Source organism: Glandiceps talaboti, chromosome 2 (assembly GCF_964340395.1).
Source record: "Glandiceps talaboti chromosome 2, keGlaTala1.1, whole genome shotgun sequence".
Classification (NCBI taxonomy): Eukaryota; Metazoa; Hemichordata; class Enteropneusta; family Spengelidae; genus Glandiceps; species Glandiceps talaboti.
In genome coordinates this window covers 5,036,580-5,058,368 of record NC_135550.1, presented here as the reverse complement: position 1 = coordinate 5,058,368, position 21,789 = coordinate 5,036,580, and the positions used below count along the sequence as shown (strand labels likewise).

General features: G+C 35.5%; 2 protein-coding genes across 2 annotated transcripts in view; one reads left to right on the top strand and one right to left on the bottom strand.

Moving 5' to 3' along the window:
• The first annotated feature begins 247 nt into the window (after nt 1–247).
• LOC144453393 (N-alpha-acetyltransferase 40-like) lies at nt 248–10,630 on the top strand. Its single transcript, XM_078144676.1, has 8 exons — nt 248–352; nt 2,523–2,567; nt 3,544–3,647; nt 4,113–4,208; nt 5,233–5,391; nt 6,982–7,065; nt 7,543–7,620; nt 9,618–10,630. The coding sequence occupies exons 1-8, from the start codon at nt 347–349 to the stop codon at nt 9,778–9,780; spliced, it is 735 nt and encodes a 244-aa protein (XP_078000802.1). The 5' UTR covers nt 248–346; the 3' UTR covers nt 9,781–10,630.
• Nucleotides 10,631–12,779: 2,149 nt separating this feature from the next.
• The window catches only part of LOC144448772 (protein numb-like), a 64,424-nt gene continuing 55,414 nt past the window's right edge, over nt 12,780–21,789 (bottom strand). The window contains exons 5-9 of the mRNA XM_078139053.1: nt 21,269–21,409; nt 19,738–19,939; nt 18,095–18,313; nt 17,208–17,504; nt 12,780–15,970 (exon numbers count right to left, since the gene is read on the bottom strand). Of these exons, the coding sequence (XP_077995179.1) occupies nt 15,270–15,970; nt 17,208–17,504; nt 18,095–18,313; nt 19,738–19,939; nt 21,269–21,409 (1,560 nt within the window). The 3' untranslated portion in view covers nt 12,780–15,269. The remainder of the gene's footprint in view (nt 15,971–17,207; nt 17,505–18,094; nt 18,314–19,737; nt 19,940–21,268; nt 21,410–21,789) is intronic.

The following is a 21,789-nucleotide window of genomic DNA, read 5'->3' as shown; positions in this document are numbered from 1 at the left end:
TCTCATGTATCCATTAGATCCAGGCGCATGCATTAATTAATGCCGTGCCTTCACACAAATTCACCGTGGTGTCAGTTGGAACAACGAATCCCTTTAAAATTATAACTGTGGTGGCAGCAAGATTGATCAAAACATTGAAATGATGAAAACGTTGGTACTAGTTGGCGCCATCTACGTTAAGGGGTGTTTATGTTTATCGCATGTGTGTATCGCAACTAATCAACCAACAAACAAACTCTAAAGTCCGCGCCACTTTCTAAGTACGCTCACATTTACAGCTGGAACAGTGGACGCATTCAGGGTTTGAAAGGTGTGATCATTATCGTCTAGCAAATTGTGTTACAGAATGGGGGTAAGTTATAAACAATTCTTTACATACAATTTTAAAATCGTGGTTATGGTATTTGTGAAAGTTCAAGTTGTATCGCGTGTAACTTTTCGAGTGCCATCCATTGGTGTGCAAGGACCGTCTATGACATTGGTAAAGAAGGGGACTTCAGATGACCATCTCGGTAGATACATCGATTCAGGAAATGTCTGTGATATTACATGAAATGAAACATAAGTTGAAAACAATAGTCGTAAAATTCTCGCTTTTCTTTCAGCGATCAGAGAGATATAAAGTAACCCAGACAATGCATGGTATTGACTATTGTAACACCATGTACTACTACTAGGCACAGACACATGTGTTACTTATCTGTGTACTACTAGGGACTAGGCAAGTTCTAAGCTAACAATCTGAGCAAGATCGCTTACCTTAACCACTGGCCAGGGAGAGAATGAAATGCAGATCACATAAATATGTACTTTAATAATGTATTTATTTATATGCTCAGTATTCAGGTGTGTTTAAATTTTAATGTGTTAGTTATGATTCTAACTGACAGTGACAATCGTAAATTAATGTTAAAATATGATTAAGACCGTTACAATTAAATAATAAACACACAGACACATACACAGACATTCTTATACATACACTTATAACATAGACATACATGTACATGTGCACACACACACACACACACACACACACACACACACACACATGTACATATACATACATACATACATACACACACACATACATACATACATACATACATACATACATACATACATATACATACATACACACATACATACATACATACATACATACATACACACATACATACATACATACATACATACATACATACACACATACATACATACATACATACATACATACATACATACATACACACACATGTACATATACATACATACATACATACATACATGTACATACATACATACATACATACATACATACATACATACATGCTTGCATGCATGCATACACATACAATACAATACAATACACACATACTATTACATACATGCATACATACATACATACATACATACATGCATGCATATTTTATGTACTTAATAATATTTTCCACACATTGTAAACATCGGTGTTTCATTTGGTATATTTACATACATACATACATACATACATACATACATACAGACATACAATACAAATATACATACATACATACATACATACATACATACATACATACATACATACATACATACATACATACACACATGTACATATACATACATACATACATACATACATACATACATACATACATACATACATACATGCTTGCATGCATGCATACACATACAATACAATACAATACACACATACTATTACATACATACATACATACATGCATGCATATTTTATGTACTTAATATTTTCCACACATTGTAAACATCGGTGTTTCATTTGGTATATTTACATACATACATACATACATACATACATACATACAGACATACAATACAAATATACATACATACATACATACATACATACATACATATACATACATACAATGTACATACATACATATACATACATACATATACATACATACATTTGTACATACATACATGTACCATTTCAAAATACCGTACACCTCTATTTGATACAACCCTACAGAAGCTAATAAGAAACTACAAATGTACAGCAAGATTGAATGAATACTGTTTTTTGCAACATTTTGTCTAAAATGAATTGAAGTGATGTGCCACCATGCGGACGTCAAAACATTGGTGTTTGCACGTCTGTGTCTTGTTGTACTAGTACTTTTATTTGTGGTTTACATGTGTTTCATTTAGACAATGTAGCAATTAATTGACATTTTGCTATTAAAGTGTAGCATGTACAGTTTCTTATTGAGATCTGTGTGGTTGTATCAAACAGAGAAGCTGAAGGGTATTTTGAAATCCACTGTACAGTTGTACACACACGCACACACACACAGACACAGACACACATACACACACACACACACTGGGGCAGGTGGAAAGTTTATCCTGGTCGGCTCAGGCTGAAAAAGAATAACTTGCTCTATGACAATGTCATTGTATGTTATATTAATCTGCAGTCCTGTTTAGCCTGTCCATTGTATATACAAGATTTTTTCATTTTTTTTCATTTTTACCAGAAAAAATCAGCAAAAGGCAAAGAAAAGAAGTTAAAGAGAAAAGAGGTATGTGTCAAACTTTGCATAAAATGTTTTGGCATAAGTTATTACTTACTATAGTATGGAGTGGTTTTGACATGCAAAGTGTACCAATATGTCCGTCCTTTAATTATTAATTACTGGTAATAAATACTGCATAAATTATAAATTGGTTCAAAAAAGGGCAAAATAAAAGATGTCGCTTGGTTTCATGATATATAAAGGTTATTTTATCACAAGAAGAATATGTTACCTTGTCCAAATATTTCATCTAGACACGATTGACTTTTTCAGGCGACTGAATATTTTCACCAAGTGTTAATGGCTGTAGCATTGGTCAATACAATAATCATGTGGTGCCATTAACATCTGGCAAAAAACATTCACTCTGCCACTGAAGAAGTCAGCCGAGTCTAGACAAAATATTTGGAGAATTACAGGATTTCCTTGTAGATTCTATAAACTTAAAGATTTTAATATCTGAGAATTTTAAGAATATAAAATCTGCCTCATTTAAATCTGTGTAAAAACGTAGAATATTGTGTAAAAAAAAAACACTGTCAAATGTTACTTGTCCAATTTCGGAGGTAGAAAAACTTCTGACATTTATAGGGAATGGTGTTTACTTTGCCAAAATTGTGACTCCCTTTGTGATGTATTAGATCAAGATTTCTGACTGTAGAATGTGGAAAATAAGTAACATACCTGCTAGAAAACATTCTGATATTTCTGACAGTCCAAAAAAGAATTTGTTTGGATGTACAATTACTCACATGATGTTGCCCTAAATTCTTTCACTAGAGGATGCTCAAACCTGTACATAACACATGTAGTTGCCAGTTAAAGACAGAGGAGTTTTAGTCGGGTGTCTTTTGACACCATTTTTGCAGAAAATGAAGAGTTCATATTTATCAGGTTTTTTTTTGGTAAACACAGAAGTTTACCATAAAATACCTATCAGTACTACTAGAAGAATGGCAAGATTTGTGTTTCCTATTTTCAGGAAAATGCCAAACTGTCAGCAAGTCAGGCAGTTGTTGATGCAGCTAATAGTTTAGATGACCCCATGGCCACCTTAGTGCCTTTTAAGAAGTTTGACAGAAATGGGTAAGTTAAAGGTGCCTGTGTTTAGACTGATTCAGTATGAATATAAGACTTGAAATAGTTTATTGATGTTGAACAATTAGATTGTTGATATTACAAGAAATGGAACCCACTTAGGTTTGCAATTATGTCAGAAGTTACTTTGTTTACAAAAAATTTATAAAAATTGATAAAATTGATAAAAGTTGTTCATCTCTGTGAAGTTGGATTTTCTTAACTTCCATTGTACTTTTTGAAGTTGCTGTATGGAGTGTTTAGTGATTTTGTTGATGTTCCTGTTACTATGACGCACTGTCTATGATTCACAAAGGGTTATGTGTTGATATTATAGGACAACATGTGCCATTATTTCTAGTATGAAAATTATGCCCTGCTATAGGATATTGTTCAATTTCCATTCTTTGAGTGACATCAACATGTATATATATTTATAAAGCCATATTCTTATTTTGTGTTATCTTTTAACAGGCTGAATCTGACCATTGAATGTGTTAGAACTCCTGACCTCGACAAAGACACGTTAGAATGGGCATTCAACTTGACCAAGACAAACATGCAAGAATTGTAAGTATATGTACCCATGTACTTGACGTTGTATGTGTACACCATATATTACATTTTCAGACCAAAGTGAAATGTACATGATACTGTACAACATGTCAGATAATATATAGTGAAAATGTACAAACAATATTGTACATTTCAGACTGAGACTGAAGTGAAATGTGCATGATATTAATATTTCACAACAATTGAAATGTACACGGTTTGTATAACATTTCAGACCAGATTGAAATGTACACGGTTTGTACAACATTTCAGACCAGATTGAGATGCATACGGTTTGTACAACATTCAGACCAGATTGAAATGTACACGGTTTGTACATTTCAGACCAGATTGAAATGTACACGGTTTGTACAACATTTCAGACCAGATTGAAATGTACATGGTTTGTACAACATTTCAGACCAGATTGAAATGTACACGGTTTGTACAACATTTTAGACCAGATTGAAATGTACACGGTTTGTACAACATTTCAGACCAGATTGAAATGTACACGGTTTGTACAACATTTCAGACCAGATTGAAATGTACACGGTTTGTACAACATTTCAGACCAGATTGAAATGTACACGGTTTGTACAACATTTCAGACCAGATTGAAATGTACACGGTTTGTACAACATTTCAGACCAGATTGAAATGTACACGGTTTGTACAACATTTCAGGCCATAGAAAGTGAAAAGTTCATGATATTGTATGTTTCAGACTGATTAAAATGTAAATGATATTGTGCAAAGTATAAGGCGATGTTGCAATATGATGTGTAGGGATACAGGTACCATATTGTACCATAGAGGGACTCTTGAGTCAATAACTGTTTCTGGAGTCCTCTTGTCTGTTGGAAATGTAGCATATAAGTTTATTGTCAAGAAATTGTACAATTCTATTTACAAAATATTGAAAATGTTTCTTCAACTTTCACCTGGGTTTTCATACAATTTGAAAACTTATTTGCTACTGATTGTTCCAAATGTATGTAAGTATTTGGATAAATACATTTCTGATTTATGTTGACAGATACGAAGCCAGCAGTTGGGGATGGAAAGACAGAGATAAGAGAGAGGAGTTAACATATGACGGGGCATGGTATCTTGTTGCTCGGGAACTAGACGGCATGGCTGTGGGATTTGTACATATGAGGTTTGACATGGACTATGATGATGAGGTGTTATACTGGTAAGTCAGTGTGTGATAAGATTGTAGAATGGTGGACCAAGTGTACTGACTAGGGAGTTGGGAGTTAGGTTTAGGATATGAATAGGGTTAGACTCCCTAGCACAGACATGCTTAATATCATCTATATGAGTGTCCTTAACACTTACTATTGGTTTGAATATTATAATGCATAAGTTGGCGCAATCATGGATTGGAAATTCATCCCCCTATAGACATGTAATGTAATGTAATGTTGTGTTCATTGTCTATGTTAGCACAAACTGAAATGTAAGGTTCAATCCTGTTACAGGTGTGGTATATATGGTGTGTGTGTGTGTGTGTGTGTGTGTGTGTGTGTGTGTGTGTGTGTGTGTGTGTGTGTGTAAAAGTAAAAAAACTGCGAGACCAATTGCTTTGATATTTGGTTGCCATGTTACTTTGGATGTCTAGTTGGGAAATTGTTCAAATGAAAATGATTACATCAGAAATAGGTGTTTTGGGTCAAAAATGTGATTTTTGGTCCAAAAACTTAAACTCCAAAACTACTGGGCAGATTGTCCTGAAATTTGGTGGAAACAGTCTTAGGGAGAGTAAATTAAGATTTGATCATGACATGATGATTCCATCAGTAATATGAAAATTAGAGCTAAAAATGTGTCTTTTTGGTCAAAAATTCCAGAACTATTGGGCAGATTCAGCTGAAACTTAGTGGGGATGCATTTGGGGTACACAGATGAAGAAATATTAAACATATAATGATCTTATCAGTAGTATGCAAATTAGGTGTAAAAATGTGAATTTTGGTTAAAAATCTATATCTCAAAAAGTACTCGTCAATGAGACTGAAACTTGGCGAGATGTTTCTAGAAGTGTTATACTGCAGATTTTCTTGCAAATATTTTTAAAAAATGGCCCTAGCAACCAAGACCACCCCCTTAGCAACTACCAAATGGCAGTTTATTTTGGTCAAATAACATTATCTGGCAGGCAAGTGAGTAAACATTCAAAAAATGTATGCAAATATCCCTAGCAACCATGACCACGCCCATAGCAACATCCAAAGGGTGGTGTATTTCACAATGATAACGAGGGATTAATAGACTAGTGAATAAACATTCAAAAAATGTATGTAAATGTGCCTAGCAACAAGATCACACCCATAGCAACAGCCAAATGATCGCGTATATTGCAAAGATAACAACTAGGTTGGATAAGCAACTAGAGTCATTCACCAACTGAACACCTATACCTATTTCTAGTGACGCACCAAAATTTGGTGTTCCCCTATCTCTTATTATGTAGTGACTCACAAGAAATCACAGTTTTTCTCATTTGGACTCACATTTGTACACACATACACACACATGCATGCACATATGCAGACAGACGTGTGCATGCACGTGCACATACATACACATGTAACACATGTATGTATGTGCACGTGCATGCACATGTGTGTGTATATGTATGTATGTAAATGTATGTCTGTCTGCATATGTGTGCATGCGTGTGTGTGTACATTTGTATGTGTGTGTGTACATGGATGTAGATTTTTGGAAATGAAGTACTGAATATTATTAGAATCTCGTTATATTGTTTTCTTTGTTTTAGTTATGAAATTCAACTGAACAAGGAAGTAAGAAGGAAAGGTCTTGGCAAGTTTCTCATGGATATCCTGGGCCTTCTAGCACTCAAGTGAGTATATGTCTTGATTTCAATCCTGGATAAAGGTAAAAAATAAGGAAATTAATACAGATTTGATGTAAATCTAGATATTAACGGTAATATGAGAATGTTGAAATTAATTGACACACGCCGCTTTCTTCATTTTACTTGTAAAGAAATTCTGAATTGATCAACATAAGAATGTTTGCACTTGAGGATGATCAAGACAACTCCAGTGACAATGCAATTATCTCCAGTAATCTTTACAATGTTTAGACATCTCCCTTTCCCGTTCTAATTAAAAAAGGTTGTAGACAGTTGTGAGTGAGAGAAAGAGAGAGAGTGAGTGAGTGAGTGTGTGTGTGTGTGTGTGTGTGTGTGTGTGTGTGTGTGTGTGTGTGTGTCTCCCCAGTAAAATATCTGGCAAAGACAGGTTATAGGTAGATAATCGATTTTGTCTCCTTACAACCCTTGATCAAACTCAGTGTCATTTTCCCACTTTAATAGAACACATATGAAGAAGGTGATGTGTACAGTCTTCAAGAACAACGAAGCTGCCAATAAATTCTTCAAGAATGTTCTCAAGTGAGTATGATATTGACGATATTGTGAAATTGATCACAATACAGGTGGAAGTATTGCAAGTCAGAAGTGCATGTCCCGTGTCAAAAAAGATTGCAAGTTGTATAAACATACAGATGAATTTATATGGGGTACGTAGGAAGCCAATGAGGCTTTTAAAGAGCTAATGCTGTTCTGAGGTGGTTATCAATACACACATCTTAAAATATAAGCTGTAATAACTGTTTATGGTAAACATTCCTCAAATGTCTACAATTCTTTGAATGAATTTGTGTTGCATCCAACTATGCAAGCTATGAAAAATACAGCTGGATCAAAAAGAGCACAGGTCCATGAAAACACTTTGTCAGTGTACAACAAATCAATTGTTTTCTATTTTCTAAGGTTGTCCATAATCTTAGTAGTAGTAGTAGTAGTAGTGGTAGTAGTAGTAGTAGTAGTAGTGGTAGTGGTAGTAGTAGTAGTAGTGGTAGTGGTGGTGGTGGTGGTGGTGGTGGTGGTGGTGGTAGTAGTAGTAGTAGTAGTAGTAGTAGTGGTGGTGGTAGTGGTAGTAGTAGTAGTAGTAGTAGTAGTAGTAGTGGTAGTAGTAGTAGTAGTAGTAGTAGTGGTAGTGGTGGTGGTGGTGGTGGTGGTAGTAGTAGTAGTAGTAGTAGTAGTGGTGGTAGTAGTAGTAGTGGTAGTAGTAGTAGTGGTGGTGGTGGTGGTGGTGGTGGTAGTAGTAGTAGTAGTAGTGGTAGTGGTAGTAGCAGTAGCAGTAGTAGTAGTAGTGGTGGTGGTGGTGGTGGTGGTAGTAGTAGTAGTAGTAGTAGTAGTGGTAGTAGTAGTAGTAGTAGTGGTAGTAGTAGTAGTAGTAGTAGTAGTAGTGGTAGTAGTAGTAGTAGTGGTGGTAGTGGTAGTAGTAGTAGTAGTAGTAGTAGTAGTAGTAGTGGTGGTAGTGGTAGTAGTAGTAGTAGTAGTAGTAGTAGTAGTAGTGGTGGTAGTAGTAGTAGTAGTAGTAGTAGTAGTAGTAGTAGTAGTAGTAGTGGTGGTAGTAGTAGTAGTAGTAGTAGTAGTAGTGGTGGTGGTAGTAGTGGTAGTGGTAGTAGTAGTAGTAGTAGTAGTAGTAGTAGTAGTAGTAGTACTAGTAGTAGTAGTAGTAGTGGTGGTAGTAGTAGTAGTGGTGGTAGTAGTAGTAGTAGTAGTAGTAGTAGTAGTGGTATTAAGTAATAGTAGTAGTAGTAGTAGTGGTGGTAGTGGTAGTAGTACTAGTAGTAGTAGTAGTAGTAGTAGTAGTAGTAGTGGTAGTGGTAGTAGTAGTAGTAGTAGTAGTAGTAGTAGTAGTGGTGGTAGTAGTGGTAGTAGTAGTAGTAGTAGTACTAGTAGTAGTAGTAGTAGTGGTAGTAGTAGTAGTAGTAGTAGTAGTAGTGGTGGTGGTAGTAGTGGTAGTGGTAGTAGTAGTAGTAGTAGTAGTAGTAGTAGTAGTAGTAGTACTAGTAGTAGTAGTAGTAGTGGTGGTAGTAGTAGTAGTAGTAGTGGTGGTGGTGGTGGTGGTGGTGGTAGTAGTAGTAGTAGTAGTAGTAGTAATAATAGTATAGTAGTAGTAGTGGTGGTAGTAGTAGTAGTAGTAGTAGTAGTAGTAGTGGTATTAAGTAATAGTAGTAGTAGTAGTAGTAGTAGTAGTGGTGGTGGTGGTGGTAGTAGTGGTAGTAGTAGTAGTAGTAGTAGTAGTAGTAGTAGTAGTAGTAGTAGTGGTAGTAGTGGTGGTGGTGGTAGTGGTAGTGGTATTAAGTAATAGTAGTAGTAGTAGTAGTAGTAGTAGTATTGGTAGTGGTAGTGGTGGTGGTAGTGGTAGTGGTATTAAGTAATAGTAGTAGTAGTAGTAGTAGTAGTAGTAGTAGTAGTAGTAGTAGTAGTAGTAGTAGTAGTAGTAGTAGTAGTAGTCAGGAAACAACAGCTGATTTCCACCTGGGCCCTGTTAAGTGTTACAACAGTTACTGTATGCAATCATTTGTACATTTCAGATACGAAATAGACGAAACTGATCAAAGTTCACTGTATCCATTGGATGATTACGACTATGAAATACTTAGTAAGACGATAGCATTACCCAAGAAGATGACTAGTGATAGTACAAAGAGTGTCACAGAAGATACTACAGTCAATGGGGCAGCAAGTAAAGCTTGAGAGGGACAGTGACAACACAGTGAAATTTTCCATGTCAGTTGTTTGTATGTAAAAAAAACCCATGTAAATTAAACTTATCCTAACAGGCAGTGATTTCAGTTTATTTGTCTATACATGATAGGAGATAATTCATTTGACCATAAGGCCAAAAAAAATGTCTGGATTTTGTCATTTGATTTTTCACTCAGATGGTTTCTATCTGTATCCATTTAATCTAATTTATCTTTTTTTGAGCATATTTGTATTTGGATAAGATGTTAGAATGTAATCCAAACTTAGTACTGCATAATATTTACTTTCAACTTTGACCTTTAACCTCTGGACTCGCCTTTGAGAAGTATACGTGTTACTCTATCATTCTTCCTCATAGTAGTCCAGAATTTCATTCATTGGAAAATACAATCCGTGTATTTATAGTATACATCCATCAGATATGGCTGACTATTGTCATACCAGTGCATAATTCACTTGCAATACTATATGTATATTATTTGGAGGTCTAATCAGGAATCAAACGTTCAAGACATCAGCACAATGACCTCACAGAAAATGTACACCTGTCTCAAGGTCAAGGTAATAATTTCAAGGTCAGACAAATTTTCTCCAGTTTATCATTGTAGCATATTTTAAAAACTAGATACTTGTGTGTATGTTTCATCAGCACCGTACAGTCATGATAGAACCACACACCAAAAGAAGAAATACCCAGCTGTTGTATGTCACATATCTGTACACATATCAAAACACCACCATCCATATGCTGTTGTGTGTTTTTTTTTTCCTTTTGCTGCACTTTTCTTTTTTGGATTTCAGAGATACTTATTTTATGTGTGTGTGTGTGTCTGTGTGTGTGTCTGTGTCTGTGTGTGTGTTTGTGTGTCTGTGTCTGTCTGTCTGTGTGAAAACAATTCAATCATGGCCTTAAAGAAAATTGATATGATTGAGATACTCTGTATGTTGATGTCTCTTGTCACAACACTGAAGTGATGATGTACAAGTACAGCAAACAAACAAACATTATTGATTTATCTTTTGTTGACAGACACAAGATTGTTGTGGTTCCAACTGTCAGTTATTTTGTGATTCTGAAAAGTTAATAATCCATACTATATATTATAGTACCCAACTGTCTTTATTATGGAACTTTATTGACACTAAAATAAAATTTAAAAAAAAAAGACAATAATTGTGCAGTTTGTGACATGATATTTAAAACCTACTGATCAGTAGTTGAATGTTCCATGCAATTGTATGTTTAATACAAATGACTTGTTGTAAGGGCGCCCTCTAGTGGCTGTTGAAATAAGCAAACTATTTGTATTGAACTTTGCCTTGGAATCAGTTTACATTTCGTAAGCTTCAGTGACGGATAACACCAATGCTATGACACATAGTCACAGCCATTAAGCTGTCCTCTTCAACAAGAATCATAAATTGTGTCCTCAAACAGAAAGAAACATGGGAAACTTATCAGCAAGGTCAGGCTAAAAGCTCATAAGCTGTTCAAAGGTCAATCAAGTTCATCTTGATTCATTGCAAGCATATTCTTCCATGTCCCAAGTAACTTATGATGAGTAGAGTGAGAAGTCCATATCAGCAGAGTACTTCCAATGTGAATATGACCCTCACCAGCCTCCTGGGAGGGGTTGGCCGATGTGTGAGGGCGCCCCATCCTGACATACCTTACAGATTTAGACTATGTGATTCTAAGCTGTTCTTGAAAGAGTTCCGAGACAAATTATTTTATGTGGCGACATGCAGTTAGAAAAGTTGGTTTTGATAAGGTCTATGTTTCTACTGATGGATGCAAACTTTTTCAACAGTTCACCTTGATTTGTTTGATATCAAACTGGAAGGTAGTCATGTGACACTTGTATGGGAGACTATGATAAGAGAGTGCACCTTTAGACACATTTTACTATCCAATCAATATCCAAGGACTTCATGTCCATTGTTGTACAGCGCCCTCTATGCTATATCAAGGAAATGTACTTTGGGACATGTTCCCCCACAACACACTTAGCTACGCACATACATACATATATACATTACATACATACAACGCACTTAGCTACGCACATAGATACATACATACATACATACATACAACTATACATAAATAAATACATCTGTACATACATACACACATGCAATACCACACATGCACATACATCCACCACACACATACATACATGCATACATACAAATACACACACACACACATCCAAAGGTACACATTATATGAGCGACAAATGCAGTCTACCTCACACTGACAGTATGCAATTAGCACATTTCACACAAACATAAGAAATTGACAAACAAACACAAAATTATTGCAATAAATGTAATTTGTATTATTTCAAGTCAGAAGTACTAATTTCAGATAGAAGGAGTATTATCAACAATAGTGATTATTGTGGTACTACACTATTATATTATATTATGCACCAAGAAAATATTGTCAAAATTTGGTAAAGTTTACATGATTCAGTACACCAAGCATACCAGGGTTGCTCCTTGGAAAAAAATAATAATATTGATAATGTCAGTTTTGACTCAATTAAGCATTATCATCTAAACAGTAAATAGAGTCAAAGATTACAATTTCATAATGTACAGAAGACAAACTCCTCAACTCCTCATTATCATATCTGCCCACCCCTTGTTTCTATAGTGGTACCTTCCACCTTAACAAAATATGATAGGAATGTACCAAAATATTGATGTAATAGGGTGGGGAACCAGGTTAAAATCATACTACTCTACTAAGACTGGCAAACTTACAAATTGTGGAGCAAAAAATAGAAAAAAAGGAGAGGCAGCAAATTGTTGACAAGAATCTAACTATAACAGGATAATGTACAATCAATCAACCAATTAAAGAGAGACACGCACAAAATAATTCAATTCACTTCTTAAAAAAACAAAAGATTATGTTCACTTAAATGATGTTCTAGTATTTTAGGTTTGAAATTAAAAATGCTCCAAACGCCAAGAAATTGTTGACAATATACACAAGTTATATCTCCAGACTCAATTATTATTATCATGTTTTCATCAGAGATATTTTTTTAATAATATTTGTATAATCCATAATTCAATGAATAATTATCATTCAGCCCTGTAAAAACAATAAATACTGACAAATTGATGTAAAAAGCATTTGGAGAAAGTATACATGTTACCACTGTTCAGAGCAAGCATAAAATTCTATTAGCCTATTGAAACTATAAAAAGAAATGATGTGGCCATTCTAACTCTAGCGGCAATACTACAAAATATTTATGTTTAACAACACAGTAGTCATACATATTTTTTTACACAGGTCTGCACTCAGAGCTATACGTTATTAGATTAAAATGCTTTCACTATGGCATCATTGGGATGGACTAAATTTTATCACTAAATTGAAAGTATGTGCATTTGAACTGGGTTTGTTTCTATTTTTAAAAAAATTATGTTGTTTATTTGCTTTACAAGTCCACAAGAACAATGGCTAAATGTTTTCTTGTATTGTTCAATTTCAAAATGGAGGTTTCTGTGGACACTGACTTGGCATATACTACCTTTGAAAGTACTCCCTAAGTATGCCTCCTTCCCAAGTCACAAACAAATGAACGTTTCATCAAAAACATACAATTGTCTTCAAGGTTTCTTCCTCTATGTTCAATTTTCAAACCTCCTTTAAAACATGTCAAAATATATCCTACATGTGTCTAATACACAGTACACTTTAAAGCTGAACATAAGCCTCCATATGCTGAGATAAAATCATCCATTTTTTTACATTGTGATTTGGCATTCCTTTAAATAGTACAGAAAGACCATGTCAAGACATGATATACATTTGGATTAGTTAGGGAGTCAAGTCCATTCCTTTCCCACCCCTAGGATGATTACAATTATGTGAATGGATCACTAAATGAGCAATGTTTACTTCTTCCGAATTTGAGACAGAACATTTACAAACAGTGAAGCTGGATTGATGGTATTGGCTACTAATGATGGTATCTTGATTGTGATTGAAGGGATAGGTCAAGGAATAAAAAAACAACAACATACTTTCCAGAAGTAAATGATTAAAAGTTTGTAGAACTAATCATTGGTAGACTGAGTTCGGAGCAATGTTTCCTATCAACGGAATCAAGTTGTGGATAAAAAAAAAGGTCGATGGAAGTTACTTCAATACTAGAGCAAAATAATACAGCCTTAGCAGGAACACTAGTCTCAAAGCATCTACTTTGACAGGACAAACGAAAGATGTTACTGCAATCACCTCAGTTGTGATTGCCAACTCTTCTGATGCTGGGGAGTAGTTTAAAGATAGGTGGCACAGAAACCAGTTGCATGAAGCCAATCTGCAGTCTTCTACTGACTAATTAACAAATAATGTTTTAAGGGTTCATCTTCACTAAGACGTCAGGAATGTTTGTGGTGTCAGTGTAAATACAAAACATCCTGAAAACTAACCAGTGCTAGGGTGACAATAGTGTAACCTGATGTAACCATCCTAACCCTGATTCTATATATGGCATACAGCTAAACGTATACATTCCTCACTGTCTTGCATTGCTTCATGAAAACAAATCCAGTCATTGTAACAATGTGACAAAATTATTGTACTGCATACAAATCTCGTTACCGGAAATAGAACTTTACCATCTTGGTATATACATTATAGAATCAACTATTACTTGACTTCTTGGATGAAACCATGATGTCTCCTCCCCAGCAACACGTATCACTATAAGCTCACTTGACAACAAGTTGATCTTCATGTTCTGTTTTGATCCTCAGAAGCTAACTCTAGCACAAGGTCAAATTCTATTCCCGGTACTAAGAATGATAGCAAATTGATTACTTTTCTTTCACAATGACAGTTCAGATATCTTGCAGTCCATTATTAGTATCTGAGTCAAACAGTGTGTTCAATTCTATAGCTCGGTTAGCGTCGTGTATTATCACCATCAACAAAATAATTGTCTGTACTGTGCAGATTATCTCGAAATCTTGTAATCCATGTCCACTCCTTGATAATTAATCTCCAGATTATAAGATTAGTAGTGCTGTGGTTTATCAAAGGGATTGACCATGATACCTGCAGACCTTTATGTGTCATGTTCCAAATTGGATCTTTAGTGATATGCTTTTATAGTCTTTTGACGGTCACAATTTTACAAATGTACATGTACTTGAGTTGGTCCATACATTTCATCACTGAAAGGCTTGTTGGTAGGTATAATTGTCACAAAAAAATATACCCACTACCTATCAAAAAGAGGCCGATCTTCATTCATTCATCCATTCCTTCTTCGTCTGTTGTATAATACAGTATATCAAGATAAAGTGCAGTATTATTCTGTCGTGGACTTTTCCTCGACATATTACTTCATATCAAATTTTCTGCAATCCACAAAATTTTTATGTATCATTCCATTTTTTTTTTTTTACAAAAGATGTATTGCACCCGAACTGATGTTGATCATCTCTCACAAGTCGATCTCAAAGGTTTTGACTACGTTCCTGCCACCAAATGAACTACCTTGATTTGCAGGTTGGTTCTGAACACCGGAAAAGGCTTCCCACTTTGCTTCGAATGTAGGTTGTTGGATGTGTCGAGAGGAGGCGGCTGGGTTCTGTGCTGGTAGGCTGTGTGTCATGTCATTAGCCCAGCCACTGTTCAATCCACCGTTAAACGTTCTCTGCTGTGTGTTTGGAGACGACCTCGCCATCTTTGCATTCACATTCATGTAATTTGTTTGTTGTTGTGCATTGACGCCGTTCATTTGATTACCTCCCGTTTGCCATGGCTGTTGCAGTCGTGAGCCCTGCATAGGCATAAATGGGTCATTAATTGTATGACTCTTCACTAACTGAGGTCGATCTGATGTTGGGGTGTTTCTCTGCCCTCCTGACAGGTTGTGGGGGCTGGACTGACTCTTCACTACATTACTGGCAGGTGATCCTTCTGTATTGGCAAATGGGTTTCCTGGACTATTTGTTGCCACAGCAGTCTGATGGGCTGTTTCAAGCCACTTGTCGGCATCTGAGAGTTGTCGTCGGTGTCCTGGTGTCCATGCTGGTTTGGGTTGGGCTGGTTGTGCAGCTGCAGCTGTCGGACTTTCCCATGGATTCATTTGCCTGATTGGTAACACAGAGTTACTCATAGCAGTTGGTGATGTCACATAACCTATGAAGAAGACAGAGTCACAATTAAAAAAATGGAATACCCCAGTTACATATACAGAGTTGATAATATACTGTGCTAGTCAGAGTATTAACATACCTATTAACACAGTCGTGTTTGTTAAGACCATCCAGTTTAGTTTTTTGTTTCTTGTATAGATTCTTTATATTCATGTGGTATTTCTTTTCTTGTGTTTTAGCTGATGCATTTTCTTCTATTTCACTTTCCTCCTTTCAGTTAGGTCAAATGTGATAGCTTAAGTAATTACAAATCACAAACAACAATTTTTGCATCACACATTTCAAAGCTAAACTGAAAAAAAAAAATGTTGCAGAATATTCTAAATATAACTCTGTCAAGCCAAGTTTTAATTTTTTAATTTTTTTTAAAAGATAGACGTACATACAGCTAGGGAATAACTTCTGTATTTTCTGATTGAACAGCTAGTGTGACATGACTTAATTTGGTTGATATTTATAGAATTGTTCACCTTGTCACCATGGGATGCAGTACCGTATATTTAGTTAAAGTATCAAAACTCTCCACAGTCACTTTATTTCAAAATCAAGAATCAACAGTTTTCTTATTATGATTATTATTTATTTATTTTTTTTTTTATGGTTTGGCCTGGGAATAAGATGATACCATTGATCACAGTTTTCATGATTGCATTTTTCAGATTAATGTCTTGTTTTTTCCACAGTGCATTGTGTGATAAGCTCGAAAATATTACTTGAATTTGTACCAACCACCATTTGATGTATAGGGGATGATAGCCCTGTTACAATGTACAACTGAATTTGGGAGCAGACTTTGAAAATGAAAGCACGGAATGACTGACTTCCTTGTTGCTAGTTATAACAAAATCTCATTTGTTCTGTGCTGATGGATCTTCATAAACTCATATTTTTAGGAAAATTTCTTTTGAAGTTTTCAAAACTATAGCCACTATTCGTTAGCATATAACAATTCACATATTTCTATAATTACAAAACTGTCGTTAAAATGTTCAAATATTTTCAAAAACAGTTCTTCATATTTTAGACACTACATAACAATTTAAAATCTTTCAACTTTTGAACAGGTTCTTAAAATTCAAGAAACTTATAATAAGCAGCTTTAATACCAAACCAGTCAAACATCAAACCACACCTTAAGAGTACTCCCTGTCTAAACAATGCCAACAACCGAATCTGAAAATAGCTTCTACTTCTGCTACAATGATAAATTGACTGCTTACTTCTCTGTTGAGGTGCTTGTCTGGTTGGAGAAAACACAGCAGCATTGGTGCCAACATCTGTGGTCGGAGACCTAGCATTGTTACCAGGAAAGTCGGTCATGATAGGTTCTCTTTGGCTTAGTTCACTGAGTCCCATTGATAGCTGCTGACACATTGAGGTGATGTCTTCTTGTTGGACATTATTCTTTTGAGTTGCAGCCACTGGCTGCATCGTGGTCGGCTGTTGGAAAGCTTGGAATTGTGACCCTGGTGGCATACGGTTCGGACTTGTTGGTGACAGTGATGAAGTTGGTGATCCTGAATACAGCAATCAAAGTGAAAATGTTACAATGATACATTTCAAGTCATCTACAATATATATTTGGGAAATTAACCCCACATATTTTTCATGTATGAAAGTGTCCGTCTTTCATACAATGCAGATGGCGCATATGTACATGTACGTTACCGTTCAACAAATGCAAATATGGTCTAAACACATAAATGTGGAAAGTGTCTTTGAATATCTTATCTTATCTTGTCGAAGTCACCACTGACAATTCTTTATAGAACTTTGTCGTTTGTTTTATTTAGTACACACTGCAATTCATACATCCTACATAACCTTGTCAAAAAAATCGACCGTAAATGAAAGCCCTATTAAACAAAGGTTTGACTGGGCAAAATAGCTTTTCCGCTCTTTTACATAACTATTTATTTTCTTTGTAGCATAATTATATTCTGTGATGTAATCTGTGAATATCCCAATTTCTATTACATCACATCCATATCTCTCAGGTGACCCACAGCCCCCCCCCCCCCCCCCCCCCAAGGAAACAGACACATGATGACTTGCCCTCTTGACCTGTCCAGTATGTGTGTGATGATGTACATAATTTTAGCCTTACCACTTTCTTCTTGTAGACTCTGCAAGTCTTTCTGTCTTTGTAATGTAGATGGTAACTCATTCAGTCGAAGTGATAACTGCCTCTTGAATGGAGACTGAATAGTTCCAAGGCTTGGAAAGCCACGAAACGATCCTTGTCTTTCCAGCATTTGTGCACTGGCATGTCGTCTGGGTACTGCATTTGGCAGGTGCACAGGCTGCACTGGAGGTGGAATGATTTCTGCAATGAGAGAGAAACATAACATGAGATGCCTGAAGAACAAGATAAGTGAATAATAAACATAATACTTATAGCATGAAAGTTTGAAGCTCATTAGTCTTAGCACTAGAGACTGAAAGCTATAATATTTTGAGACAAATCCACTCCTATGGCTTATCTTACCCACAAACTTTCAAAATAAAGATAAGATTTATTCCATCAATATTAAGTTTTCTTTCCATACATTTCCATACGTTTAAATTGCAGGATTCTTCCCTTGTTTTGGAATAACAATATTGACATGATTTTTTGAAATACTAATACATGTACTATTACTACAAACCTATTCACATGTTATAGCCAGTTTAATGTTACCATTCACCGGCTCTGTTTGATACAATCATGCAGCAACCATACAGAAACTGCACATGTTACACTTAAGGATAGCAAGATTGAATGAACAGTTTCTTGCGACATTTGGTCTAAATGATATGAACTAACCTGCCACCATCAGTGAACACTAACATGAAATGGATTGTATCAATTTGGAAATGTGCTTTCTACACAGAATTCATTTGAAAAGATAAATTATTGAAAAATCAAATTGCTACTTCTTCTTTGTTCTATGTGTGACTGTGTAGCAAATATACAGGAAGCTTCAACTGTCTATAACTCAGAGAATGGCTTTACAAAATTGAATGCCAATGGAGAGATCTTGAGTTTTAAAAAGTCTGAGACAAATTTGTTGTTGTTTCTTGTGCTGCATACTTTACTACACATGGCATGACACGTTTGACAAATTGAATGTTCTTCAAGTACAAACTAAAAACTGTGTATACATGTATATCAACACAATTTGTATGTGTACTTATGTAGTGAATGAATGTATACACATTTGGCTGACAGTTACTGTTATCCTTCATTGATTCTGACATACATGACAAGTAGCAGTGAGGTATTTGAAGCTTGGTAAACACACTATGATTTGATCAACAAGTTTAAAACTTGGAGAAGTTTCAGTTTTTAGGATCAAGATCAAGAAATAATATGTGCATGTCACTGGTAGTGATGTATTGTTTCTATGATAACAGCTTGGTAAATGCAGAAATCTTAAAATTTGAGATGTTTTACGATGGTTCAAAACAATGAAATCGTATTCATGATTTCTAAGAAATGCTGCCTTCTAATTGATGTCTTTATTTAATCACTACATTATGTGAAGCTTGTCTGGAGGGCAAACTACCAAAATTGGTGTAATAATGTATGCTTGATTTGGTACATTCTATGTTAATCTACACCTGTCAACCCCATTTATATATAATGGTATCATTATCCTACAAGAAGACAATAGGAATGACCCACTATATGCGGTTAATGGGGTAACCAGGTCAGATCAAATGCAAACATGTTCTAATTTGAATTTATCAACAATCTTTCACATTTACCTGTTCTGCTTTTCTCTTCTGCTTCTCTCCTCTGCTGTTCCAATTTTTCTGTCAGTGTCGGCTCCCTGAATGAACCCTGTCTGGCAAAGCTAGTCTTGTTCACATCAAATTCAACTTTGACCCCACACTCCTTGTCACGTCTCTGTTTTCTTTCCAGGCAAGCAGAAAAGGCACAGCCTACAGCATGACTCAACCGTTCTCCCTGTGAGAATCAAAGCACATCATGTCAACATAAAAATACATATGGATGAAATCTGTAACATCACTTGTTTCATAGTTTCATCCTAATGATAATTTGCATGCATATACAATGTAGTTATTGTACTAACTTCTTTCTACTCCTGGTGTCTCTCTTTTTCGGCACCTTTGACAATTTTCAAATATTTGCACATAAAAAGTAAAAGTTGGCAAACATTTAAGATCACATGCAAGATGACACTCCTCCTAAATCTGAGTCGCATCCATCATGTGTACTTCTTTGGAGGGATGTGCATAAATATTGAAACTAACTGCCAATTACAGCCGTGCCCCCTGGGTTCAATTCATCATTCCTTTGAACTATAGAGCACCAATTGTCTGCCTTTATAAAATTCCATTCTTGATTTATGTGTTTGAACAAAACCAGTTCATCTCTATCTATGTCTTCCTGTGTATACACAGTACACATACACCAAGGTCTACAACTATTGACAGAGTTAGCACTCTAGGAGCACATATTTCAGTTTTTCTTGACAATGTCTACATACATGTACATGTTTGTCATTAGGGCATGAGTGTAGTATGACACCAGAAACCACACTTGTCAATGTGGAGGGTGAACTGTGAATACGTACCATATAAAGTAGAATTGTCATGGCTGGACTTGTGGAGGTATGAAATGACACAATAGGTAACAATAGACAAAACCTGTCTGAAGATTAAGCGATGTTTGATTCAAACTACAATGTAAATTAGTTTATCAAATTTGTTACCCACAATAGGTACACGTATTTCATTTATAGTATGATACCTCCTTTGTCGTATTTACACCCATAATTCTCTTTAAACAACTATGTAGAGTAAAAGAGAACTAGAGTTAACAATATCTATGATGTTTTTCTACACAACATACTATGCCACTTCATTCCACTGATATTTAATAGTAATCTATTGATCTATTTGCACTAAATTAGAGACAAGTATTGAAATACCCCAACCCTGGGATTTCAACCCTACATTCTTACATTATTGTTATCTCATCAGTGGAGCCATAACGATTTACGTAGGATTTTTGTTTTGTTTTGGACCAACTTATATATAGGTCTGGCAGACAACTGCTTTTCACAAATAATTTTCAATTTTCAATTTTAATCTGAAATATGCTTCAAAACAGTATCTCCCAAGGTACAAAATTGCTAACTTTATGTCCAGGTTCTGTTTTCGTGGAATAGATTACCCACAATGCCCCTTATATACCCCTGTTGTATGTTTCAGTGCAAGACCTGAACACTGACTATTCAATTTGAAGTCTGTCTAGTCATTAAATACTTACCGAATCTCTAGAGGCAATAAAAGCATGACATAGCCATCGTCTTGTTGTACCATCTCGACAGATATAGGAGAACGCCCTTTCATTATTCCTATCAGGTGCACAGAATGACACCTTTTCTATAGTCTGGTCCACAATCAGACCCTGAAATATACAAAGAAAAATACACAATGAATGTTACACACTGGTACATTATGATTTATGAGGCTTCAACTCTGTCTGTGAAAGTTTGTTTTATACAGAGATGTCTGAAACACAAAGATATGCATTGTCACCGGGAGATACAGGCAAATATTGACATGAATAATACTCAGATGATGAGTTTGCTCCAATGATCTAGATATTTTCAGTTGGAATATGCAATTTACATACGTGTCTGCTACAGCCAGCTACTCTTTGTACTGCAATGTATGATAAAGTGTACATATGTACAAATAAGTTTATACTGTACTCTACAGGTCAGGTAAGGCAACGTCAAGCACATTGCAAGTTATGGCCAGTTAATTTTGGACGAAGGGGTATTG

Excerpts from the sequence above, each read along its gene's own strand:
- LOC144453393 (XM_078144676.1), top strand. Across the intron at positions 3,648-4,112 it reads AAGAAGTTTGACAGAAATGG|GCTGAATCTGACCATTGAAT; the intron begins GTAAGTTAAAGG and ends ATCTTTTAACAG. Across the intron at positions 7,066-7,542 it reads CTGGGCCTTCTAGCACTCAA|AACACATATGAAGAAGGTGA; the intron begins GTGAGTATATGT and ends CCACTTTAATAG.